This window comes from Haliotis rubra, unplaced genomic scaffold (genome assembly GCF_003918875.1).
Source record: "Haliotis rubra isolate DU_JTF1 unplaced genomic scaffold, ASM391887v1 Scf125, whole genome shotgun sequence".
Classification (NCBI taxonomy): domain Eukaryota; kingdom Metazoa; phylum Mollusca; class Gastropoda; order Lepetellida; family Haliotidae; genus Haliotis; species Haliotis rubra.
Genome location: NW_025765170.1, coordinates 1,699,766 through 1,727,360, shown reverse-complemented (window position 1 = coordinate 1,727,360; position 27,595 = coordinate 1,699,766). Strand labels below are relative to the sequence as shown.

At 40.5% G+C, this 27,595-nt stretch overlaps 2 protein-coding genes across 6 annotated transcripts in view; one reads left to right on the top strand and one right to left on the bottom strand.

Annotated features, from left to right (window-relative positions):
• The first annotated feature begins 3,138 nt into the window (after positions 1-3,138).
• LOC124266362 lies at positions 3,139-15,978 on the top strand. Of its 5 annotated transcripts, XR_006895747.1 has the most exons (8): positions 3,466-3,675; positions 5,209-5,348; positions 5,944-6,045; positions 6,476-6,566; positions 9,872-9,980; positions 11,344-11,431; positions 15,464-15,535; positions 15,591-15,978. XR_006895747.1 is itself a non-coding variant. In XM_046701175.1 (6 exons), the coding sequence occupies exons 1-6, from the start codon at positions 3,222-3,224 to the stop codon at positions 11,382-11,384; spliced, it is 534 nt and encodes a 177-aa protein (XP_046557131.1). In that variant the 5' UTR covers positions 3,139-3,221; the 3' UTR covers positions 11,385-11,389. The 5 variants fall into 5 exon arrangements, 4 of the variants coding, with proteins under 4 accessions (XP_046557131.1, XP_046557130.1, XP_046557132.1 ...); XM_046701175.1 differs by lacking the exons at positions 3,466-3,675; positions 15,464-15,535; positions 15,591-15,978 and adding an exon at positions 3,139-3,269 and having other exon boundaries at positions 11,341-11,389; XM_046701174.1 differs by lacking the exons at positions 3,466-3,675; positions 15,464-15,535; positions 15,591-15,978 and adding an exon at positions 3,139-3,315 and having other exon boundaries at positions 11,341-11,389.
• A 2,613-nt stretch (positions 15,979-18,591) lies between these two features.
• LOC124266340 (adenylate cyclase type 2-like) overlaps positions 18,592-27,595 on the bottom strand; it is a 101,673-nt gene continuing 92,669 nt past the window's right edge. Inside the window, 8 exon segments of the mRNA XM_046701142.1 lie at positions 18,592-20,324; positions 20,626-21,001; positions 21,764-21,888; positions 22,845-22,959; positions 23,630-23,731; positions 24,957-25,103; positions 25,908-26,060; positions 27,168-27,255. Of these exon segments, the coding sequence (XP_046557098.1) occupies positions 20,867-21,001; positions 21,764-21,888; positions 22,845-22,959; positions 23,630-23,731; positions 24,957-25,103; positions 25,908-26,060; positions 27,168-27,255 (865 nt within the window). The 3' untranslated portion in view covers positions 18,592-20,324; positions 20,626-20,866.

The following is a 27,595-nucleotide window of genomic DNA, read 5'->3' as shown; positions in this document are numbered from 1 at the left end:
TAAAATGTCTATGGAAAAAAACCCTCTTTTTTAAGCACCATCGCCATTTCTAATATACTGAACAGCAAAAGTAACGCAAGTCTGGCTTTTTTGTAAAGTTTTTTAATAGAAGACAACCAAAATCATGTCTAATCATTTATTCTACAGAAAACACTGTCAATTTAAAATGTTGAAAGTTGCTGTTGACATTGAATTGCAATAAGTTCAAATTGATCACAGTCCGTCAAATGGAGATACCCCTGAACGCGAAAAGTGACAGTCTCTTTAGTAGCGCGTATAGCCACCTTGAGCTTGCACACAGGCCGTGCAACGTGGCCTCATTGAGTTCACTAGAGTCTGAAAGACTGCCTGAGGCAACTGGTTCCGCTCAAACACCAATCTGTATTCCAATTGTGCAAGTGTGAGTGGCTGTCTACCTGCCCCAATCCTCCGTCCAATTTCGTTCCAGAATGTTCAAAGGGAGCCATATCCGGGAAAGAGACGGCCATGGAAAAATGTTAACGTTGTTCTGAGCCAGATGATCCATCAACACCCTTGCTGTGTGAGGGCTGCTGGCGTTGTTGACATGTCAAAACTGGCCCCACATGGCCGTCGGCAGTGGATTCCACCAGCCCGAAGACGACGCCTAATCGTATCGCTGGACACTGCTCCACTTGACCCAAGAACTAAGGCTGCTGTTACTGTTTCTGCTTGAGTTCGGTTCTTTAGATGAGTGACCCGGATGAACCGATCTTGCGTATGAGTTGTCACTCGTTGCCGTCCGGTACGGGGACGATCAGCAGCAACCCCGGTTTGTTGATGACGTTGAGCAAGTCGTGTAATGTGGTAAGATGACAGCCCAATTGCCTAGCTACAGCGGTTGCAGAGGTCCCGCCGTGCAACTTTCCAATGGCCACTCCCCTCTGCTCAGTCGTTAGTCTAGGCTTCGTTTGTGTGGCGTGTACTTCTCCTAGTGTCAATACGGAACTGTTTTTTGACACAAACCTTTATAAAGAATACCTCAGAGTGAAATGCATGCTTTCCATCCAGAACCGTCGACGCACGTGCTAAAATTATGGTTTTGATGCACTGTTGGTGTGTTTGTGCGAATGATTCGTATGGACGTCAAATTGCATGACATCATCTCATCTGGGATCATTACGTCACTTTACCATGAACGTTCCATAAACATGAATGCTAACCTTTATGAAATTTAATTTTTTCGAAACTTGGGTTTCTTTTGCTGTTCAGTATATAATGTCCCGTTCTGAAACTCCTTATGGGGCTATGGGTTGCCTGGTCGTCTAAGGCTGTGTGTGTGAAAAGTGTCCTCGGGAAAAAAGTCCTAACTTGGCCTAGGAAATAAAGTCCTCCGGAAAAAAGTCCTACTTTGAAAAAGGAATTTTTGACAAAAGAATATAAAGTACTTTTAGTTTTTTTTAATAGTTTTTCATAGCGTTTACTGACTTTCATGTATTGTATATTCATGCAACAAATGTAAAATAGACAGATCTTGTATACATTACAGAGGTTTTCAGCTTTATTCCTAATATAGAATATTAATGAATATTAATGTCTACTGACAGCATAATCAGTGAACAAAAACGCGCATGGACATTTTGACACTTACAACTCATGCCTTTGAAAACATTGTTTTAAAGATCACAGATCAATTTGAATATCTAGTCTGTCTGTTATAATCACAAAATGTAAGTACTTCATGTACATGTAAGACACTTTGACACTTATAATTCATGATCATGCCTTTGAAAACACTGTTGTTATAACAATAGGACTTTTTGTCCGGAGTACTATTTTTCTGGTACTTTTTTACCGAGGAAATATTTTCCAAGGACTTTTTTCCTACAAATTCCCTGTGCAGAGTAATGTCCCTTAGGCGTGTTGGAATCCTGTGATTGTGTGTTCGAATCCCCGATTCACCCCGAATATGATTCCTGGTTTACAAGCATCATACCCAAACTATATGGTTTCACAAAAGCCCAATACCTGTTTCGGGGCTTTCCCCGACTATTTTAAGATTTCTCGCCGTTATACGAATGAAATAAAATTAAGTGTTAAGTAGTGTTAAGCCCAACTCTCTCACTAAAATATCTCTAAATTCAGCCAGCAAAATGACCGATAAAGGACTCGAACCTGGATCAGGCAAACCAATGTTCTACAGGGAGCAAGTAGTAGGAGAACCATATCAGGTGATGACGTGTTCCAACTGCCATTTCAGACGAAAGTGGAAAGACGAAAGTGGAACCATATTTGTCGTTTATGGAGATTATGATCCACTGCCTTCAGTGAAAACTGTAGTGAAAAGGATGATCACCCTTTTTTAGCCAATGAGATAAGAAATGGACAAGCCTTTAAAAAATGCTATAAAATTGTCATTAAATATAATGAAATATTACATTTCGTTATTTCAGCACCTCATATTTGAACCTATAACAACACAAAATGATACCTTAAGGACATAATTCGTTTTCAGGAAGTAGTTTTAAATATTTGAATTTGAAAAAGATTTTGAAAAGTCCCACCTCAACAGCCTACATTTCATTATGTACGTAGTAAGTCATTATTATATTTATCTGAAACGTTATGATCAAGTGTCATACCGCGGAATAGCAACTTGAAAGAATGTGGTATTTTTCCAAGTCTTTTGATTGGTATATTTACAGTTTCTTTTTCTGTAAAGTTTATCTTGCAAATTAATGCACTTAAAGCTCTAATAGTTATTGCATATTTTATATTTGGGATTACACGTTTTTAGTAAAGTACAGATTCTAATTCTTTTGTTGGTTCGCGTCTCATCTGGGATTCGTACCCACACCCTCAGAGTCAGGCACCTAATCGCCAGCACACAAAGTCAGCCGCCTAACCCGCTCAGCCACCGGCTTCCACATTGATAGATATTGATTCAAATATATTATTGTTTTGAAGCCAAATTATGTTGCGCCGTCTATGAGATCTTATCCATGCAACTTACGTGAATAATATGTAAAAAGGTTTATCTCATTGGTAGATGACCGTCAGAGTAAATCAAACCCATGGTCAGCTGATAGAAATTCAAATTTGAGTAATTCTTTTCACTGCAATGAATGGTCCCTTCTGTAATGATTATTTCGTTTCGTTCTCAAGTCCGAACAATTGATCACGTGACATTCGATCAGGTCACCACACGATCAGCTGCGACGAGACAACAATCAACAACCCATCCTCTTGTCGTCATGTGACAGATGACATCCGTGTTGTCTCCGGGTCAGCTGTTGGTTTGTCCACGTGATGTACGCCTCAACGATGTCATATCCTGATATACACTCATGTACACAGGTAGCCTAGCCTATAGACACACTTCCTGTCGTGACCCGAACTGTGATTGTGAACACTAGTCTTGTCTGAGAGCTGTGGCCTGAATCACCATAACAAACAAACAGCGATGTCTCGTTCTGTTCAAACAACGACAGAAACATGAACGTGATGCACTTAACTAGATTAGCATTTTTAACGTTACATGCAAACTTCTCTTATGTTTACTTCAATGTGGAATATTTATGTGAAAGATCTATGATTTTTTGCTCGGGGATTTATCAGCGGTACACAAGCATGTTTCCAGGGCAATTGCAGGCATTTCAGGGGGAAATCGTTATTTTCTTAAAAACCGGAATTTGTCTGTGTTCTTTATCTAAAAGCGTAATTGGTATTTAACAAAACAATCTATGTGAGCCGTACTGCATTCAAATCAATAAGGTAAAAGAACTTTAAACATTTAAGACTTTTCCTCTTTTTTCATGTAAGTTAATGTTATTGATGAAATTCTAGTAGTAACCTCATCACATAATACAAATCTATATAAAAGTCCTTTGACTGGTCTATAGATGGAACCCAGTGTTTTCTAAGTCTATGTCAATCTCAGTACACACAATCTTTGATCGGTCTGTATTAGTAAACCCAATCTGTTGTCTGTCTGTGTCTTTAAACCTGATCTGCAGTCCATCTGAGGGGAACCACATCCATTGTCAGTCTAAAGTGAACCCAAGGTTTCAGTGGGTATTCAGTGAACCACATCTGTTGTCAGTGTGTATCAGTGAACCACATCCATTAACAGTCTGTGTCAGTGAACCCAATCTGTTGTCAGTGTGTAACAGTGAACCACATCCATTGTCAGTCTATGGGATACAGACTGACATCTGTTGTCAGTTTACTGATAGACCCAATCTGATTGTTCACTGATAGACTGACAACAGATGTTGTTCACTGATAGACTGACATCAGATTAGTTTATGGATACAGACTGTCAACAGACTGTAACAGTGAACCACATCCATTGTCAGTCTGTCAGTGAACCCAATCTGTTGTCAGTGAACCCAGTCCGTTATCAGTGTGTATCATTGAACCCAATGTGTTGTCAGTCCCTATCCGTAAACCCAATCTGTTGTCAGTCTGTATCCATAAACCCAATCTGTTGTCAGTCTGTAACAGTGAACCACATCCATTGTCAGTCTGTCAGTGAAATCAGTCCATTGTCACTCTGTACCAGTAAGTCTACCCTATCTGTCTTCAGTCTGTACCAGTAAGTTTACCCTATCTGTCGTCACTCTGTACCAGTAAGTTTACCCTATCTGTCTTCAGTCTGTACCAGTAAGTTTACCCTATCTGTCTTCAGTGTGTACCAGTAAGTTTACCCTATCTGTCGTCACTCTGTACCAGTAAGTTTACCCTATCTGTCGTCACTCTGTACCAGTAAGTTTACCCTATCTGTCTTCAGTCTGTACCAGTAAGTTTACCCTATCTGTCTATCTGTCTTCAGTCTGTACCAGTAAGTTTACCCTATCTGTCTTCAGTCTGTACCAGTAAGTTTACCCTATCTGTCGTCACTCTGTACCAGTAAGTTTACCCTATCTGTCTTCAGTCTGTACCAGTAAGTCTACCCTATCTGTCTTCAGTCTGTACCAGTAAGTCTACCCTATCTGTTGTCACTCTGTACCAGTAAGTTTACCCTATCTGTCTTCAGTCTGTACCAGTAAGTTTACCCTACCACTCTGTACCAGTAAGTTTACCCTATCTGTCTTCAGTCTGTACCAGTTTACCCCAGCTCTGAAAGTTTACCCTATCTGTCGTCACTCTGTACCAGTATGTTTACCCTATCTGTCGTCACTCTGTACCAGTAAGTTTACCCTATCTGTCTTCAGTGTGTACCAGTAGGTTTACCCTATCTGTCTTCAGTCTGCAGCTGAAAATGTGGAGCTGAAGCGTCGCCTTCATCGACTTCGGGAGCACCGAGATGAGCTACAGAGAGAGCTGAATGTTTTCAAAGAGAAAAAGAAGGAGGAAGATTTACTCCGGAACTATGTCACAACTAGAGAGTAAGATTGTTGAAGATTACATGTATAAACAACAGACTAAATGCTGAAAACATATTATTGTCATGGAAACCAACAACCCAATATGTGTATAAGCTCAAGAGGACTTCCAGTCAAATGGGACATTCAGAACATGTAAATAATTTAGAGTTTAGACTCCATTCAGTGCTTTCAATTCACGGGCTGTAAGGGAAAATAATGGACTTCAGGGACTGTAGGATAGATTTGATTGTTGGGGATAAAAAATAATAATAATAGTCTGTTTATGTTGAGCATTTATCCATGCACGTTGCATGCTCAAAGCGCTGACATATCTGTGCTATAAGGGCACACTTAAAAGTATCTTCTTCTATAAAGTAACCCAAAATCATTTATATTTTGAGGAATCAATGATAAATTTTCTTGTTGTTTCTTTGAAAATGAACATCATTTCAAAGATTTAAAACAAATATATAAACATGCTTACCTCAGAGATTGATTCATACATGAAACGTGGGAATTCAGAACCTGAGTAGCATGTTATCAATCTCAATGAAAAGGAAGATGGAAAGCTGGGTAGGGACAAGATGTGTGCAGAATGTCCTTCCTCTGTTGGTAGTGTGTATGTGCAGACTGACCCTCGTCCCTGGCACACCAATAGGCTCGGTCAGAAGCTGGATGAGAAAAAACACACAGATCAAGAGTCACAGAAGCTGAACAAGTAGGTGGATTCCATATTGTGTTCATGCCATCTATGTACATATGAAACAAAGCAGACCCCTAGGGTTCTTCTTCTTCTTCTTCTATTCTTCCTCCTGAAGTTCGGGTTAGAACATTGATCTTCAGTAACCCCCTTGTCGTCTCTTCTTCTCACCCTTCTTCTTTTCCTCCTGCTCCTGCTTTCTCCTGGATTGTCAGGTGCAGCTTCTATTTACAGAGAAATATGCTGGAATATTGCTGATTTTGTAAACTCAACTCAATCAAAAGCTAGGTTATCTTCTTCTCCCCTTCTTGTTCTCCTCTTCTTCTCCTCCTCTTCCACAGGTGCAGCCTTTTGAGAAATATGCAGTATTTTGTAAATGCAAAAAAGCTAGGTTACACACTTTGTCCCCTAAACTTCTAGTATGGTTTCTGGACATGCTGTGTTGCAGGATGCTGACGATGCACTCTCAGCTGATGAAGAGGTATGAGAAGGAGGTGAAGCAGAACATGGCTCACTTGGAGAGCATCGCTGACCTCAATGTAAGCTCACTTGTTGAACTGAAGAAAGCAGCTGTGTGATAAGCATGCAGATGGGGAGGGGGGTCCTTTAGTCTATCCTAAATTACTACTTGAAACTAGGAATCTATACTAAGCAGCCAAAGAAACGTCAGTTTGGAATTTTCCTTCACAGAAACGGATAACTTACATGTAAACTCATTTAATGTTTTGATTGTATAGTTTTGACAACATCTCCAACTTTACCTGAGCAAAGACATTCCTTCCCAAACTCAGAATGGAGCAACAAATGGTCTCAAAAAGGCAACCTGATCTCGGAGATGGTACAGTGTTCTCCATGTTTTTCATGCAACTCATGCTGCACGTGCTGTTCACAAGGACTAGCCCTATAAAATGCACCCCGAAACTTGGTTGAAACATTCACATTACAACGTCAGCAGGATGCTGCGACTCATGACAGCTCAGAGGAACCAGGCGCTAGGAAGACTTGAAGCTGGCCACTCTGCACAAGCCGTTGCCAATCACTTCCAGGTCAATGTTCGGACCATCTACAGGCTGCAGCAAGGTTTCCGGACCACCAACACCACAAATGATAGCCCCCGTACTAGCAGACCAAGGGTGACCACAAGACAACAAGACTGCCATGTTGTGTGTCAGCATGTACAGAATCCCTTCATGCAGGCATCCGAAACAGCACGCCAGACAGTGGGAACACATGGAAGACCAATCAGTACTGATACAGTACGCCGACATCTTAACAGCGGGAACCTCCATTGCCGTAGACATTACCTTGGACCTATCCTCACCCCTCGTCATCAGCGTGAACGTCTACAGTTTGCCCTACAACACCACAACTGGTGATACGGGCAATGGAGAACTGTTCTGTTCACAGATGAGAGTCGGTACTGCTTATCAACTGCAGATGGCAGAACAAGAATATGGTGACGACGTGGCCAGCGTTACTCAGACCAATGTGTTATGGAAAGAGACTCATGGGGAGGTGTAAGCATCTTGGTATGGGGTGGAATAGGCCTTAACCAGAGAGTGGGTCCTGTGGTGTTCCAGAGCCTTGGTCCAGGGAGGGGAGGCAGCATGACAGTGGTGCGCTACATCGACCAAGCTCTCAGACCCCACGTCATACCACATTTTGCACGTCACCAGAACAACATTTTCCAGCATGATAGCGCCCGGGCCCATATTGCCAGAGCTACACGGGACTTCCTACAGCACAACGGTGTCAACATTATGCAGTGGCCAGCCCTTAGTCCTGATTTAAACCCAATTGAACATCTTTGGGATGAAATTCAGAGGAGACAGAACAATGTCATACCAAGGCCGAACACAGCCGATTTATTGCGCCATGACTTTCTCAGAGTGTGGTTCCAGGTGCCAGTGGCCTTCATCAATCGATTGGTGCACTCCATGCATAGACGCTGTGCTGCAGTTATTGCCGCTCGTGGTGGTCACACTAGATACTGAAGTCAAGGGTCTGAATGGACTGCAAACGTTCACGTAATGTCCTGAAATTGTGCTGAGTTATTCATTGATGTGTCAAGATATTGTACACAAAAAAATGTTTTGATTCGCATATTATGTCCATTTCTGTAATGATTTGATTACAATGCCTATCTAATGTTGAATTCGTACTGACGTTTTTTTGCTGCTGAGTATATTATGTTTTGACAGTTGGCTCACCTTATTGAGAATCAGGCATGCTTATGTCATGATTTGTTTCACCATCGTCCATTGTCCTTCATCCATTGTACATATTTTCTCTGAAAACACGTTCCCACCACTGAGGGAGCGGTGGGTAGCCTGGTGGTTAAAGCGTTTGCTTGTCACGCTGACAACTGATTTCGATTCCCCACAATATGAAGCCCATTTCTGGTGTCATAGCATTGCTAAAAGCGGCATAAAACCATGCTCACTCACTCATTCACTCCCACCAATGATGACACCCAATTCGTTTAAGGAACCACATTGAAAAAACTGTTATGGCTGTTACGAAGTCATCATTGTTCGAACTGTAATGACATGTGGTATAGGTGTAGTTGGTCATGTGACTCAGCATGAGTTTGAAGAGTTTTGCCACAACTGATATCTTGACGTTTCTGTTCTTATTGTACAACTGATAACTTATGTTTCATGTTCATGATATTGTGACCAGTATTTGCCCTTTGCCAAGCGGCTAAATTATCTCAAAGTGCATTGACACTACTGACAGACATTTTCGTCAGATCTACTGGCCAAAACATTACATGATTGTTCCACACCCACACTTAAGTTTGTTCAAGACATTTCTCGTCAGATCCCCTGCCGTGATGTTGCTGGAATATTGTTCCACACCCTCCAAAGTTTGTAAGTAAGTCAGTCAGAAATCTGAAACTGACTTTCAATATGGCCACCACAGCATATATGTTTCTCCTTATGATTGCATCATATTTTGTTCTAAACATTGTGTGTTAATATTGATTCAGAAAATATTTTAATATCAGTACTGGAACTTTGATTAGTAACTATATTTTGCCATCTAGCCTTTTAATATCCATTACTCAGCATGTTTCTTTGAAGATTGAAAGTTCTTCAGCAACCCATGCTTTGCCATAAAAGGCGACTGCTTGTCGAAGAGGCGACTAACGGGATCGGTGGTCAGTTTTCGCTGACTTGGTTGACACATGTCATCTTTTATCGATGCTCATGCTGTTGATCACTGGATTGTCTGGTCAGCGATTATTGACCGCCGCCATATAGCTGGGATATTGTGATGGCGTTAAATCTTTCACTCATTTTGTTCAAATGTAGTGATTATCTTTAGTCAGTAGTAAGCTGTGAACATATTTGCTTTTGCAATATTTGAAAATTCATCAAGATACATTCTTGATTCTGTAAGCAAGGCTCGATTTAGTGCTTTGTTACTTGCACTTGTGCAACCCAATATTACAAAGTGCAACCTAGTTATTTAGTCTAACTTGCACCAGCTGCAGGTCAGTTTTGAGTGGGTAAACTTCTGAATAAAACATCTAAATAATTCAATAGCATATTCTTTCATGTCATATTGTAGTAAAAGCAGTGCAACTGGAATTTGGCTGGTGCAACTAGGTTTTTATTGTAGGTTGCACTTGGTGCAAGTAGGTTAACATCTCTTAAATCGAGCCCTGCTGTAAGCTTCTCTGAAATTGAACTGAGGTACATGAATATGATGACTATGCTTTGTTCAAATTTTTATGAATTTAGTGGGTATTTTAATATGTTGCAAAATGAGAATTTGTTTTGAAAAAGCTATTGAATAATATTTTTGAATTTGTTATTTGATAAATTCCTGTTGACAGGTGAGGTTGATGGAAATGGAGAACAGGGCAAAAGAGGAGAAAGAAAAGGCCTTGAGACTCGAGGCCGAACTTGCTGGAGCCAGGGGTCACTCTGGGTCAAGGACATCAGGTAATGAATATGTCTTGTTTTCGACCAGATCATAGAAACTTTAATTGTACATCTCAGTGTTGAACATAGAAGATTAACATTATTATATGATAGATTCAGTATACCTTATAACCTCTGGCCAAAATAGAGCTCTGTGGAGCAGAAGCTGACCCTATGACCTTTGATATGGGGTATTCTGTGTGGGGAGGATAAAAACTCTGTGCTCTGTGCCTATAGCTAAAGAAAGGTCAGTATGGAGTAGAAGAGGATCCTGTTCCCATTGCTGTGGGTGGTCAGTGTAGGGGAGATTATGATCCTGTGCCCTTTGCTGTGGGTGGTCAGTGTAGGGGAGATTATGATCCTGTGACCTCTGCTGTGGGTGTAGTGTAGGGGAGATTATGATCCTGTGCCCTTTGCTGTCAGTGTGGGTGGTCAGTGTAGGGGAGATTATGATCCTGTGCCCTTTGCTGTGGGTGGTCAGTGTAGGGGAGATTATGATCCTGTGCCCTTTGCTGTGGGTGGTCAGTGTAATCCTGTGCCCTTTGGTGGGTGGTCAGTGTATTATGGAGATTATGATCCTGTGCCCTTTGCTGTGGGTGGTCAGTGTAGGGGATTATAGGAGATTATGATCCTGTGCCCTTTGCTGTGGGTGGTCAGTGTAGGGGAGATTATGATCCTGTGCCCTCTGCTGTGAGTGGTCAGTGTAGGGGAGATTATGATCCTGTGACCTTTGCTGTGGGTGGTCAGTGTAGGGAGATTATGATCCTGTGCCCTTTGCTGTGGGTGGTCAGTGTAGGGGAGATTATGATCCTGTGACCTTTGCTGTGGGTGGTCAGTGTAGGGGAGATTATGATCCTGTGCCCTTTGCTGTGGGTGGTCAGTGTAGGGGAGATTATGATCCTGTGCCCTTTGCTGTGGGTGGTCAGTGTAGGGAGATTATGATCCTGTGACCTTTGCTGTGGGTGGTCAGTGTAGGGAGATTATGATCCTGTGACCTTTGCTGTGGGTGGTCAGTGTAGGGGAGATTATGATCCTGTTCCCATTTGCTGTGGGTGGTCAGTGTAGGGGAGATTATGATCCTGTGCCCTTTGCTGTGGGTGGTCAGTGTAGGGGAGATTATGATCCTGTGCCCTCTGCTGTGGGTGGTCAGTGTAGGGGAGATTACGATCCCGTGACCTTTGCTGTGTTTGGTGAGTATGGGGCACAGAAGGATCATGTGTTCTTTGCTTGGGGAGTGTGGGTAAAAGTGCCCTGTGCCCCTTCTGGTAAGGAGTCAAAATAGGACTGACATTAGAGTCTCCAATTCTGAAGAGATTTTCAAAGTCCAAAGAACAATACACAGAAATATTTTTGTCCATAACAATTTTTATCAATTTCCCAGCAGACTCTGAACTGCGTGATATTGTCGAGAGAGGAACAAACTGAAGAAAGAGAACAAGAAACTGAGGGAAGAGCTGGACGGTATTGACGAGGTATGTCTGGACAGTCATGGTCTTGTCAGGGGAGATAACTGTGAGATAACAAATGTCAATAGTATATAACCTGTGGAGATTTCAAGTCAGAATATGTTGGATCAAGTGGTCATGCTTTGTGACTTTGTTGATTGGGTGTCATTATAGCTGAATGGCATGACTAGTTGGCCACAATGTCGGTAACAGGGTTGTGTGGCCCAGACTTAATTATATACAGGCTGCAGTATGGATTGAGCATTGCTGGGTTAAACATATAAGTATGGAATCTGGTGCAGGGAAGGTCCCCAGTGTCCATGTGGAGCACTTGTGCTAATCATTCTATATGAGGATCATTTGGTCAGAGTGTGTGACGTGGGTCCCGATCCCGATAATTCATAACGTTACGCCTGTCATAACTCTACAGCTTGCTAATGTCGTCGAGCTACGAACGCTTTGTGGGTAGGGACCCTGTCTGACAAACTGTTACTAAGCTCCATTATGTAAATCATTGCTTATCTTATCAGCCACTGATTTGCCTGGTTCAGAAGTGAGGTGAAAATGTTAAATGTCTGTCTGTGTGAGTGTCTGTATGTCTGTCACCCGTGAAGATCCGGGTAAGAATTGATCTTCAGCAACTCATGCTTGTCATAAAGGTGACTCATGTGATCAGGCTCGCTGACTTGGTTGACAGATGTCACCATATCCCAATTGGGTTGTCTGGTCCAGACTCAATTATTTACAAACCTCTGCCATATACCATATACCAGGAAATTTTCAAGGTACTAAAATTTCGAGGTTTGAGACCCCCAGAACTTTCGAGGTGATTTAAATTTCGAGGTTTGGGGACCTAAAATATATAAATATTTTAGACAATTTTAATTTCGAGGTTAGAAGAAAGTGGCCAGAAACATAACCTACCGGACCAATACTCACTGAGCTATCGGCAAAACTCCTAGTAGCCAGTGATAACTGCCATCTGACTGTTATAACTACCGGTATACCAGTCCATGGCAGCAATAATAGTAATGAAAACAAACGTTTGATCCTTTGTTGTGATAAATGACCCATGAAACACTCTGTCGGCAGAGTTCAAACATGACGCCATTTTTTCTCAGACGATATTGTTTTCTTAACAACTAACTATAAGCATGTATGCATGGGTCTCTGCTGAAACTATGTTGTTGTTAGAAAGCTGAGAAGTTGACCTCTTTAGTGAAATTGAAACCATGCGGAAGATCAAATGGTTGGTATTTGTTTACGATAGTTTATACATGAAAGTAACTTGACTCAAACGTGTCATCGCACATATGAAAGTTTGTTTCATTCGATGTCGTTACATTTGACGAGAAAAAATTAGTCTAATAGCATGGTTAAAGAAGTCTGTTGATGAACCCGAAACATTCCTTCCTAGCCCTACCAAGGCCCCATCAATGAAAATGACGGCAACTACTGTGTCTGCAGCCAACAAAGAGGTTCTTACTGCACTGTCCACACCCAAGAAAAGGAAACGCGAATCCACCTACAACTTTTATGACGACGAAACATCAGCAAAGATTGCACATTATGCTCTAGAACATGGTGTTGCCAGTCGCAGTAAAAAGTTTACCAGAAGCTGCAAAAGCCCATTAGAGAATCTACCGCTGGCTCAATTAGAGACAGATACAAAAGACGTTTAGTCAAGGCTCGCAAGACAGGGGCTAGTAATCATGAGTTAAGGAAGATTGAAACAACGCTTCCCAAAGAAAACCGAGGTAGACCATTGCTACTTAAAGACTTTGATGAACAGATACAGACCTACATCAGAGCTCTTCGTGATGCCGGTGTAGTAGTGAACACAACAATCGTCATTGCCAGAGCAACTGGCATTGTCAACTGCGTGAATCCAGGACTTCTTGATACCAACGGCGGATCAATCACCTTGACTAAAGCCTGGGCTTTGTCATTATTGAACAGAATGGGATTTTCCTATCGAAAGGCAACCACAAGTGCACGCACAGTACCAGAAAACTTCTCCGACATTAAAGAAGAATTCCTCGGGCGTATCGGTACCAACATCAAAGAGAAGAAAATCCCTGATGAGCTTATCATTAACTTTGACCAAACAGGACTTAAGTACGTACCGTGTGGGCAATGGACCATGGCAGAGAAAGGGTCAAAGCTTGTAGAGATAGGGGGACTCACTGACAAGCGAATGATCACAGGTGTAGTCGGATCAACAATGAGTGGCGATCTCTTACCTCTGCAGCTGATTTATGATGGAAAGACGGAGCGTTGTCATCCACAAGGTGTGCAGTTCCCGAGTGATTGGCATATCACACACTCAGAAAACCACTGGTCAACAGATGAAACCATGGATGAGTACTGTGACAACATCCTAGTCCCCTATGTCAACAAAGTGAAGAAGGATCTCGGACTACCCAAGCATCAGAAGTCCCTTGTCATCCTTGACATGTTCAAGTGTCATCAAAACAAAACTTTCCTCACAAAACAGAAGAAGAACCACATCGATGTTGTATTTGTACCCCCAACTGCACGGATGCCTTACAGCCCCAGGATGTTTGTGTAAACAAGCCCCTTAAAGACGCGCTCAAGTCTAAGTTCACTGAGTGGTACTCAGAGCAAGTAAAAGACTCTATGAAGGAAACAGACCTTCAAAGTGTAAATGTGGATCTGCGAGTGTCAACCATGAAACCTCTTCATGCCAATTGGATTATGTCTACATTTGCAGAATTGAAAGCCAGAGAAGAAATGATGAAGAACGCATTCATCAAACCTGGCATCGCCGATGCAGTCCGTTTGGCCAGAGAGTGACATCAAGTGTATTAACAGTTGGTTTGGCTTCACATGTAAGACACTGATTGAATTACCTAATTTTTGTAATGCATGTTATTCTGGACCAACAATTACAATTAATTGTCTCGACTCCGCATTTCTGTTGTTTGTTTATTCAGGCCGTTCAGGGTCACTGAACGTTAAGATTAGTTGTAGACAGGCATTACAGAGTTAATGCGCATGTCAGGAAGTCATTGGTTGCCAGCAGTTGAAATGCTTATCGATAGGAAATCTAACCCAAAGGTTTGAAGTTCGGAAAAATTCATGGATATAATATTTTCGAGGTTGCGTTTCTAACCTCGAAAACCTCGAAAATTAGATACCTCGAAAATTTCCCATGATACGGCAGCTGGATTATTGCTGAGTCAGGCGTTAAACAACAAACCAAACCAAACTGTCCATCTGTCTGTCTGTCTGTCTGTCTGTGTGAGTGAGTGTCTGTATGTCTGTGTTTGTTTTGTTTAACATGGGCCCCACTCAGATACATTTTACTGACACTGAGCTTAAAGGGTCTTGTTTTATCACCCCAATGTCAGTATGAGGCAGATCATTGACAAGTACCATCTTCTTGAATTGAACCACCAACCTTCTGCTCTCAGCGCAGCCATTTTATCTACTTAAAGGACCATGGAAGTGGTCAGACTTGGTAGACACATGTCCTCATATCCCAATTGCGTAGAATGATGCTTATGATGTTGATCACTGTATTGTCTGGTCCAGACTTGATTATTTACAAACCATAAAGCTGGAGTCAGGCATTAAACAACAAACCAACCAACCAACCAACCAACCAACCAGAAGAGAATGTACACTCACTCACCTTCTTCAACATCATTTTGACAAACATTCAGGGAAAATAGTTTTGTAAAGCATTTCTATCAAGGATGTCTATGTGAAACGAGTTCTGTGTGAAACCATTTGTAGGATACTCATTGTCTTGAAACTTTGATCCAATGGTATTGACCAAATATTTCAGTCAAACTTGACCTGGCTTTTGACGTGGGTACAATGTGTGAAGCCCATTTCTGGTGTCGCCCGCCGTGATATTGCTGGAATATTGCTAACAGCAGCGAAACCATACTCACTCACTTAGGGTGACCAAAATTTCTAACCTTCATATGGTGTCTTGTTACTGATGTGACCTGGCTTTTTTAAGGAGTTTGTAAAACATTTCATGATTTGACCCCAAAATGTGTGAAGATTTCTGGTGTCTTTTTACAGAGTTTCTTTGATGAGATCGATGTGTGACATAAAGTTTGGATATTCAGCAGTCAGCCCAGCTCAACAAGGAGTTTGTAAAACATGAGATTTCAAAAGGCTCTTCATAAATTGTGTCAGCTCAACAAAGTTGAGAAGGCTCTTCATAAATTGTGTCAGAAGTTTGGCGTTCCCTACCCTCATCCCGAGAAAGCCATACTCATGTCGAAAAAGAAATGATCCTTCAGGATTTTTACCTCACCTGAATGTGGATGCTCAGTTGTCTGTCCGTCCAAACTGTTCGTATTTTGTGATGCAATCTCTTATGAAACCACACGCCTGTTGAGCTGAAACTTTTATGATCCCAGCTGTGGTGTGAAAAGCTGCTCACATAATTGTCCTCCATATGCAGACATGATTGCCATTGTTTAGTCATATTTCAGGTGAGCTTCAGAACCTTGAGCCTCATTTTTTATGAATTTACAGTCAATGTACATTTGTTATATCGTTTCACCAATAAACTTTATATTGTCCAAAAAAGAACAATTTGTTTGTTAGTTTGTGATATATTTTTCTTCAAGAATTTTACATTGTGATGCTTTGACAGAAATAGTCATTGTAATGTACAGTGCAATCTTGTTGACATGTTGACAGTGAAACAAATGCACATGCAGTGCGGTATGTGATGAGCGTTAACTTAGACCAACCCTACTTGTTCTCATTGTTTCATTTAATGTGCATACCCCCTTGTAATACAAACCAATAATAGCGATTTGAAACTATGATCGTTTGATAAACAGGTTTTATCCTAAGTTGAATAAAATTCTGAGATTTAAATGTCCAATTGGCAAGGTAAAATTATGAGGATTCGCAATCAAAATTTCACTTAATTCGATATACTTTTTTGTTTGAAGTGAAATTCATCGGTACGTTTTCACTGCAAACAGACTATATATTCAACTCAGACTTCGCTCAGGATCAAATTAGTCGTCCTTGATGGAGGAACCTTCGCAGACCAATTAAGAACTGAGCATTTGGTTTATTGTGAGGATGTTGGTGACACAGATGATTCCTCACTCACTACCTCGCTCCCTCACGAGGTTAAGCGGTAGCCTTGTGGTTAAGCGTTCGCTCATCACGCCGAACCCGGGTTCAATTCCCCCACATGGGTAGTTTGTGAAGCCCATTTCTGCTGTCCCCTGCCGTGATATTGCTGGAATAAACTCACTCACCCACTCACTCACTCTGGAGAAGACATAAACATGGTAACAATAGAAATGATACTTTATTCAGTTTGTAAAAACTGTACATCATACACACGTGTTTTCTATCCATGTAGCCATTTGAATCTCAGTAACACTGACAGTGGTATGCACTGTGCGTAGAGCTAGGTGGTCAGTGTTGTAAAGGCCTGTGATTATACATGGCTATGAATAACAACAGTCGAAGGAGGATATGACACAAATCTTTCACAAATTCAGATATTATTTAAGCCATTCTTAAAACTTACTGAGTTAATAGTTAGTGGCTTGTAATATATTGCTCTCCAGAAATATGTAAGAAGTTAAAAAATCCATCTTTTAAGTTGCTATCAATAAAAATGAATTATTTGAAATGCTATTATTATAACCTTTTGAAAAAAATATCTTAAACATTTGAGAACAATGAACAATGACAGATCAGTGTAAGAGGAAAGAAGAATTGACTTCCCAGTATACATGTCCTACCTTGTAAACTTTTGAGAAAATGAAGAAAAATACTTAAAATTGAAATTTAAGTTTTCTTATTTAATTTTTCTATATATGACCAGTGCATTTAATAGCAAATTTATTACTATGTAAATTGTATGCCAAGGAATGAAATGTTACAAAAAATTGTGTTCATGTAAATGTAATGGTCAAACTGATATCAATCCAGGAAAGGACAAAAATTGAAATGATTAACAGACATACTAGGATGAATTTGAAAGAAACTTTTTGATGGAAATGTGTATACATGGATTCTGAACCTTTTGACACAATGATGGAATATGTTACCTTGAAATACGAACTGCTTGACACAATGCTGGAAAGGTTTAACCTGGGGTTCAGTTTTGCAGAAACAATCACAGAGTACTGAATTCATTTAGTACAATCTGGACATTATTATTGCTGCTCTATGCCCTAATCGACATTAAGTCACACACTTTCCGCTCTGGAGGTGGTGGGGTAGCCCAGTGGTTAAAATGTTCGCTCATCACACTGAAGACCTGGGTTTGATTCCCCGCATGGGTACAATGTGTGAAGCCATTTCTGGTGTCCCCCCACTGTGATATTGCTGGAATATTGCTAAAAGCGGCATAAAACTAATCTCACTCACTTTCCACTCTGCATGATGAGTCACAGCGATGCAGATGTGTCATGATCTGATGGCCATGGGTTTGAATCCACTGAACATCCTTGATCTATCAGCAGCAAACCCTTTCTTCAATCTACATCAGTTTGTATTTCCTCCAGCACAAGGTGATGTACCATGCCAATATAAGTATGTTCAGAGAGGGAGCAAAGGGGTAGAAAAGGGGTTAAAGTGTTCGCTCGTTGCACCAGACCTGGATTTGATTCCCCACATGGGTATAATGTGTGAAGCCCATTTCTGGAGTCCTCCGCCGTGATATTGCTGGAATATTGCTAAAAAGCGGCAAAACATAAACTCCCTCATTCACATTCAGAGAGGCATTGGGGCGGTGGGGTAGCCTAGTGGTTAAAGCCTTCGCTCGTCAAGCTGAAGACCCGGGTTCGATTCCCCACATGGGCATAATGTGTGAAGCCCAATTGTGGTGTCCCCCGCCGTGATATTGCTGGAATATTGTTAAAAGCGGCGTAAAACCATACTCACTCACTCACTCAGAGAGGCATTAACCCAACTGACTCCCACTTTAATGGACACTGTCATGCAGTCAACGTTCTTCACGCAGCTATTACAGTGAGTATCCCTCAGTTCCAGAAACTGAGAGTTCAGTGGTTAACAGTGGCTGCAAACACTATGTAGAAGATCAGGGATTCATGTTTGGAACATGTAAAGGCTTCAGTCTGGCACAAACATGAAGGATGTTTGAACTGCATTGTGATGCATCACCTCCAGTGCTCGGTCAGTGCAAGACCATCATTCTTTTACCATTTTCTGTATAACAGTCACAGAACGTATCTCTAACAATGTCTCTATCCTGAAAATGTTTTGACCATTTTCAAGCAATGGCTTTTGACCATCATATGTGAGTCAAAATGTGATATATGGATCTTGAAATCATCCAAGAGTACAATCTGCAGGTGACATATTTTGCTGAGACATATTCTGCTGATGAAGTGTATCCCTTGAGTTCGTTGCACCAAGTTACCTGTATAAATAACTGAAGTTAGACATGAACTGCTACTCAAAGGACAACATGTACCGATGGAGGACATCATCGCAAGGTCCCTATCAATCAGTATTTCCTTTGATTAACAAATATATCAATGACGTTCACTGTGCCATGTTTGCCAACAAAAACATATTGAGTAATTTTATGTTTTCAGTAAAAGGAACTTCTTTGTAACATTTCAATTGATGACTGTAGACTTGTAGTCCTTTCAATCCATCAGGTACATCTCACACACCATGAAACACAGTTACTCTGTTGTCCTTCTATTTCATAGGGGACAGATCACAGACCATGATACACAGGCACTCTGTTGTCCTTCCTCTTTCATCACACACCGTGACACAAATCACACACCATAATATGCTCAATCTTTGCTGTCTTTTCAATCCATCAGGTACTTATCACACATGCAATGATATGCTTGTCCTCTGTTGTCCTCCCATTTCATCTTGTACAGTTCACTGTTGTTGCAATATATTATATTACAATCAATCATTCATCATCCTTCATTATCAATACATCACACATTGGTCAGACTATGTAAATTAACTGTCAGATTTTCACAAAGAAAACCTTGTATCACTTCAGAGATGTGCGTATACTTTCATGGTCAAAGACAGCAAAAGTAGTCTTTGTTTCCTTGCTAGTTCTGAACACCTTCAGCAGATACACCTTGCAACTCAAATCTGTTTGTCTATGAACAGCATAGGAATCATTCAGAATTATCTTCCAAAGCCAGTGGCATCAATCTATAATAGCCTCCAGGGCTTGATGGGCTGGTATGGCCATTTATCCACTGACTTGACGGTGGACCTTCATCTTCACTGAAGTGGTCTGTTATCAGTTTAAATCTGGAACTTCAGAAGCGCCATCATCAGGCCTGCCTGTAATGTAAGGAGTGGTCTATTGTCCTTTCAGATCTGGAACTTCAGAAGCACAATCATCAGGCCTGCCTGTAACGTAAGGAGTGGTCTATTATCCTTTCAGATCTGGAACTTCAGAAGAATCATCGTAAGGCCCACCAGTAGTGTAAGGAGTGGCCAGTTGTCCTTTCAGATCAGGATCTCCAAAAGAATCACCACCAGGCCTGCCTGTTTTGTAAGGAATGGTCTATTGTCCTTTCAGGTCAGGATCACCACAAGCATCTCCATCAGGCCTGCCTGTAATGTAAGGAGTGGCCAGTTGTATTTTCAGATCTGGAACTTCAAAAGCACCATCATAAGGCCTGCCTGTATTGTGAGGAAAGGTCTATTGTCCTTTCAGATCAGGATCTCCAAAAGAATCACCACCAGGCCTGCCTGTATTGTAAGGAGTGGTCTATTGTCCTTCAGATCAGGATCACCACAAGCATCTCCATCAGGCCTGCCTGTAATGTAAGGAGTGGCCAGTTGTCCTTTCAGATCAGGATCTCCAAAAGAATCACCACCAGGCCTGCCTGTATTGTAAGGAGTGGTCTATTGTCCTTTCAGATCTGGAACTTCAGAAGCACTTCCATCATCACGCCTACCAGTATTGTAAGGAGTGGCCTATTGTCCTTTCAGATCTGGATCAGGAATCATTCAGTGTAAAGCATTGTCCTTTCCATCAGGCCTGCCTGTGATGTAAGGAGTGGCCAGTTGTATTTTCAGATCTGGAACTTCAGAAGCACCATCATCAGGCCTGCCTGTATTGTGAGGAAAGGTCAGTTGTTCTTTCAGATCTGGAACTTCAGAAGCACTTCATCATCAAGGCCTACCAGTAGTGGAAGGAGTAGTCTATTGTCCTTTCAGATCTGGAACTTCAGAAGCACTTCCATCATCACGCCTACCAGTAGTGTAAGGAGTAGTCTATTGTCCTTTCAGATCTGGAACTTCAGAAGCATCATCGTCAGGCCCACCAGTAGTGTAAGGAGTGGCCAGTTGTCCTTTCAGATCAGGATCTCCACAAACATCATCATCAGTTCTGTGGGATGGATAAGGTGTTGTCGGTTGTGTAGGAATGGAAGCGATGATGAGAATATTGATAACAGTAGCAACAGTCATGCTTTATTGCTATAAGTGTGTCACTACATTATGTGGAAGTATAAAATAGGTTATCATGGGCTCCTTGCCCTTCAGACTTGTTAATCCACGATATTCATGTTCATATCCTTTCTTGATTAAAACTTGGGCTGTCTTTTCTGCCATCTGAAATGAATCAAAGGACACTCATGAGGATGTTTTACAATCATGAGAAAATTTAACCAAACTTTAAAACATCATTATTGACATTTTAGTGGCACAACTTTTGAAATTATTTATTGAATGTTTTTGATTGAATGTTGTTTTAATCAATGTCTCCAACAGGACTGACAGAATTTAAGTTTTAAAATTAAATCATTCTTTATGTTAAGAACTTCTGGACAGATGTTTTGTGAGGGTTCATAAACTTTTGTCCCCAAAATTCAGGCTGATATGTTAAAAATATATAAGAAAAACGTCCCTACTTCAAACATACTTTTTGTATTTCCTCAAAATGTTAGATAAGTAGGGAAAAAAATATTGTGCAAAATTAAGTAGTGATGGGAATTGAAACAAATACTTGTAGATCATTTAGAAAATGCTAATGGATAAATAAAGTGACGAATTTTACTCTTTAAAGTTACAAAAAAGTGAGGCATAAAAATGGTCAATCTACACTTGACACAATACAGTAAATTGTCTGGGATAGGTACAAGCAGAAGTCAATCGTACATCATGGTCTTGTGAGACTTCCAGCACCTCTGATGAATGTTACATACTTACACGGGGCAGTGGGGTAGCCTAGTGGTTAAAGTGTTCGCTCGTCACGCTGAAGACCTTGGTTCGATTCCCCACATGGATACAATGTGTGAAGCCCATTTCTGGTGTCCCTTGCCTTGATATTGCTAAAAGCAGCGTAAAACTAAACTCACTTACTCATATACTTACATGTATTTTACCCTGTTCACTGCTACTGTCCATACGACTAGCTACATTGACAGTGTCGCCCCAGATATCATACTGAGGCTTACGAGCACCGATGACTCCCGCTATGACTGGACCATCATTTAAACCTGTGGGATAAACAAACAAATACTTGATCTATTTAGGTTGCCATGAAAAATACTTCTCTGTTCATAATGGTTTAGTTTTGATATATATTCTTATGTGGCTGTAGAGATTGTTGTGCGGTTATTTGTAATGATTGTCTTTCACATCAGGCCCTTGAAGATCTGATTTAGAATTGGTCTTCAGCAACCCATGCTTGTTAAAAGAGACAATTAACGGGATCGGGGGGTCAGGCCCTCTGACTTGGTTGACACATGTCATTGTATCCCAATCGCGTAGATCGATGCTCATGCGGTAGATCACTGGATTGTCTGGTCCAGACTCGATTATTTACAGACTGCTGCCATATAGCTGGAATATTGCTGAGTGTGGTGTTAAAGAACCAACCAACCAACTTGTACACCAAATCACTGAATTAGTCGTAAAATGTTCATGGCAGTTGACCGTAAAATTAGTAGTGAAGTTTTAATTTCACATACCCGGTTTCGTATAATCAAACGGAAGGAACGTTCACGTGGTTAAATCATTCCAATAGGATCATCATTTTCCGCCGGTAGACAATAAGTGCGTCAAATCGCAAAGGTATTAAAATCAGCTTCAGATTTCTGACAGACAATTTTGCTACTTGCAATGATTCCAGTTCAAATATGTCATTAAATTTGATGAATGGAAGGTAAGTGAAGTCCAAAAATGTCTTTAATCGACAAAAATATATCTGAATTTTAATGAATTTTCTTCAAATTTCGCAGAATTTCTAGTGCAATCGTATTGGCGTAGTGTCAGGCAAAAATTGATAGCGACTACGATTAAATCGTAGAGGTTGGCATCTCTGCAGTCGTCGTCAAATTTTAACAGGAAGTTGTTGGCACTATCTGTTCCTAGTTGATATGATCCAACATGGATTACTTGGAAAATGGCTCACAGTTGTTGATTTCTGAAAAGAATGTGATGGGACACTCACCTATCCTGAGTTTGAACTGGTTAAAAGAATGTTGATTGAAATTGTCTAGCTTTTCTATCATTGAAAGCGCAAAGTCAGTCATCTTAACAATGTTTGCTTCATTCTCCACTGAATCCTGAAACACAAAAAATAATGTACTAAACATCGTGAAACACATAGAAATACTGTGTAAACACCACAAAACACATAAAAACAATGTAGTAAATATTGAGGAACATAAATATAATGTAGTAAACATTGTGAAAGACGTAAATAAGGCAGTAAACATTCTGAAACAAATAACAATAATGTAGAAAAAATAATAATTTGCTAATTTTCGACTTTGATGGTGGTCAGGATCAGGTCCTTCGTTGATTATGTGTCTCTATGTCCTGATGCCATGGAACACTGTTCATAACGTTAACCCTTTGGTCTGACCCTACACGTCAAGCTACCACATCATTACATAACCCTAATAATGTTAAGCAGCTATCATGGAATAATAATTCATACGAAAATTTGTTATTAATTATAACCACTACCAGCAATATATTAGGATTCAGATATTAGGAAAATATAAATATAGAATATTAGTTTCATCATGCATCAGTAATGATGTTATTTTTGTTCTTGTTAATAAAATTGTAATTAGCTTCTTGTGACTTCGGACTCTTTGCTGAGCTAATTCCCCCAAGCAGAACAGCACGCCAGTTAGATAAGGGGTTTCACCAGAACCTTCACTTGGACCCAAGACCCTTATCATAATACAGCACTAAACCGATTCCCTTGACAGGATGGTGCCTCACCTCCTTATCTTCCATGCCTGGCTGAAGTCCCGTTGCTGCCATATATGTACTGCCAATTGTCTTGATCTTCTCCACACAGTGAAATCTTGACTGGGTCAAAAGCTGAAAGAAGTTTCAAAATTAAATTAAGAATAATATTTCTGGCAATATACAGGTCTTTTCATAATTTGTTTCTATCCAGCTATTAATAAATAGGGTGTAAAATAAAAATATGTTGTACCTTAAAACAGTTATTTATCATTTTGTTAAATTAAAACTTGTGTTTTTTTAAAGATACATTATACAGTTAATTACATATACCTTACCATCTTATATTATTTTATTACACAATTTAATTAAGGTACTTGGTTAATGAAAGCATTTAGAGACCTGAGAGTTCAAAACAATTCTGCAATTACTTTTTCATCACTTTTATTGAATTTTCATGTTAAGTCAATGTAAATATATAGAACGTCATACTAGTGCATTTGGATGTTTTGTATTGAACTCAAAGATGTCATGGGAACAGAGAAACAACGAGTTCGAAGAATGAGTTGTTATTCTGCTCCAATGACATCTTCGAGTTCGATACAAAGCATCCAAATGCACTAGTATCAGTGTATAAAATAAGCCCAAAACCCAGCCAGACATCAGGGCTGGTAACTTCAAAATGTTACCAGCCCGAAATGGATTTAACCAGACCAGACACCAAGATATTGTGAATTTACTCAGATGTATGGAACATTTAAAAAATTTTACCAGACCATCGGACTGGCTAGCTGTAAATTTAGACTGTCCGTCAGAAATCTAGCCCGTCTCTGGTGGTCGGACGGGCCTTATTTCATACACTGCCAGTATGACGTTCTATATTTATTATATACCCTCTTATCTTGCATTAATCTGTTACTTTATAAAACAAATCACATCATAGTGATACATATTTTCACGCCTCTCGATACTTCCGCATTCAGGTTAGTTTGACATTAAGTATCACTCCGCAAGTGGGCAGATCATGCAACTGACCTAGATCATACATTCTTCCGCATAACGTCATGAATCAAGTCCCACTTTCACAACTTACCACAGGCAAACTAATGACGCCATTCTAATGAAATTCATTCATATTTTAATACATACAAACTGGTATGATGGAACGAAAAAGCTATTCGACTTTCAAATCCGAGCCGAGCTCGGAGAAAGTAGGACCGGCAGGGGTTCCATACAGAATCTGGGGTGCAATACGGAATGTGACCACGTCATCCGTATTGCACCCCCTGTATCACTATCTTAAGTCTACATGGGTATATAATAAATATAGAAATTGCGTGATTTCATAGTAAAGCCTCACAGTGTCAAAATCTGAGATGATTTCGTTGAGGACTCGTATACACTCAAGACCATGTCTGTTGGCAGCGTTTTGTTGGTAGAAGTCCTTGAAGTTCGGTATAGAGGCGAACATGACGCTGACATTGGGGTAGTACTTGTGATACAGGTCCTGGAAGTAGAGAAGCATTAACTGATAAATATCACAGACTAGGACCCTCTTGTAGAATGAGATTTTAGCACTGCATTGGTCAGAACTCTAAGATTCAATCATAGACTTAAGTTTGACATACTACAAAGATTGTTTGTTGCCAGTTAAGTGAGTGAGTTTGGTTTTACGCTGCTTTTAGCAATATTCCAGCAATATCACGGCGGAGGACACCAGAAATAGGCTTCACACATTGTACCCATGTGGGGAATTGAACCTGGGTCTTCAGCGTGATGCGCGAACGCTTTAACCACTGGGCTATCCCACCGCCCGTATTGCCAGTGGACTCTGTTGCAGCTCCTTTCACAATGACCTTTGATTAGAATTAATCCTTAGCAATCCATGCTTGTTCTTAGAAGCATCTAATGGGATTGGGTGGTCAGGCTCGCTGACCTGGTTGACACATGTCATCCTATCCCAATTGCATAGATCGATGCTCATGCTGTTGATCACTGGATTGACTGGTCCAGACTCGATTATTTACAGACTGATGCCATATAGATGGAATATTTCTGAGTGCAGCATTAAAAAACAAACAAACTTTCACAAGGTGATTGTAGCAGTACCGGTATGTTGATCGTAACTCTTATACTTTAACTTTGCTTTGTTGCATTTATAAAACAGGACGCTGATCCACAAGATCTGTAATTTCATTAACTCAACATAGCCTGCAGGAATACCATAGCAAAAACAAATCAAGGTCAAGGTATTTGAGTCCTAAACACTTAACTACGAGTTACTTCATAAAGCAATATTTAAATTCCTTACCTCATTTTTTCGAGATGCCCTCAGAAAATAATCTGCCACATGAGCAGGTAGAATATTCTCCAGGATGATTTTGTTGATGGCAGCTGTGACCTTGACCTCATCAGGATCCTTTCTTGTCTTCCAGAGAAAGTCTACTCGCTGTGTATACTCTGTCTGTAAGAATTAAAAAAATGAGTGAAGGTGTTTGGCGCCATGTTACATGATATTCCTGCAATATCACAGCAGGGTTCATCAAGAATGGTTATTGCACAAATTACCAATTATATTATACATAATCATTGTACAAATTACTCATATTGTACATAATAATTGCACATATTACTTATTCTACTACCGCCTCCGTGGTGTAGTGGTTAGAGCGTCCCCCCGGAGAGCGGAAGGTCGCTGGTTCGATCCCCGACCGCGTCATACCAAAAGACGTTAAAATATGGTACTTGTTGGTCCCTGCCTGGCGCTCGGCATTAATGGGTACAACAAGGACTGGTCGGCTCGGAGTCAGTATAATGTGTCTGAGTGGGGTATTCATGCTTCACTGCGGCATGGTATCTCAGTGGGCTAGCACTATAAAACCAGCTTAAGTCTGGGCTAGTACAAGCAGCCGCACATACACATACACACGCATGCACGTCGTCATATGAGCGAAATATTCTCAAGCACGACATAAAACCCAATTTCACCTCACCTCACCTCACTTATTCTACTACACATAATTGTTGCACAAATTATTAATTGTTACACGTACAAGTATCAAACTCAGGAGTTTTGTCATAACAAGAAACACCTCAACCATAGTGCTACCTCTGAACGACAATCACATGAACTAAAGGCAAATATTCAACACTGATATACACAGGAAGAAAACATCCTCATCTTGATTGTCTACACTACTCAAAGCATGTCAAAGAACACCCCAATCTGAAAGTTATGTGTTGTAAAACCCATTAGTCAGGACCAGTTAACTAAGGTTATAGGACAAAGTTTAGTGATCTTTAACTGTATTGAGTACTATATTTGTTTCAAAATTCTTATGCTTTAAACCCATAAAACATCTTAAATAAATCAGTCATTTACTCACCTTAATTTTTTGAATATTGGCAACATTAGCAGGTTTCAAGTTATCTTTGAACTTTTATGATTTAATGATAAATGTGTTGTATCACTCCAAAGACATGTAAGGAAATATATAAGTTCTCAGATTTAGTTTCACATGTTCAATTCATTCTAAGAAACAAATGTCAAGGTGGTATAGTCATCACATACCTGTCGATCCAACACATGTAGAGCTATGAACATTAAAGCCAGGTGGACTGTTGCCATAAGTCGTATATCAGCCTGCAATTCATTGGGTCTGAAATTAATGATGATAAAAAACTGAAATAACCATTCTTGAGAATGAAGACATGAACATTTCTAGATAAATGATGATCATGATGATGATAATGAGTGCTTAGATTTTACTTCGGACATTTACTGGGCGTTCATATGACATTACATTCATGAAAGGAAGAATGAGTGTGTGATGATGGTTTAACACCGCTTATATATTATATTGCAGCAACATCACAGCGGGGGGCACCAGAAATGGGCTTCACTCATTGTACCCATGTGGGGAATCAAACCCCGGTCTTCAGAGTGACGAGCCAACGCTTTAACCATTAGGCTACCCCACTGCCCGAAAGGAAGAGTCC

Excerpts from the sequence above, each read along its gene's own strand:
- LOC124266362 (XM_046701173.1), top strand. The coding sequence starts at position 3,550 with ATGATTTTTTGCTCGGGGATTTATCAGCGGTACACAAGCATGTTTCCA. Across the intron at positions 3,676-5,208 it reads TGTGTTCTTTATCTAAAAGC|TCTGCAGCTGAAAATGTGGA; the intron begins GTAATTGGTATT and ends ATCTGTCTTCAG. Across the intron at positions 5,349-5,943 it reads AACTATGTCACAACTAGAGA|TGTGTATGTGCAGACTGACC; the intron begins GTAAGATTGTTG and ends CTCTGTTGGTAG.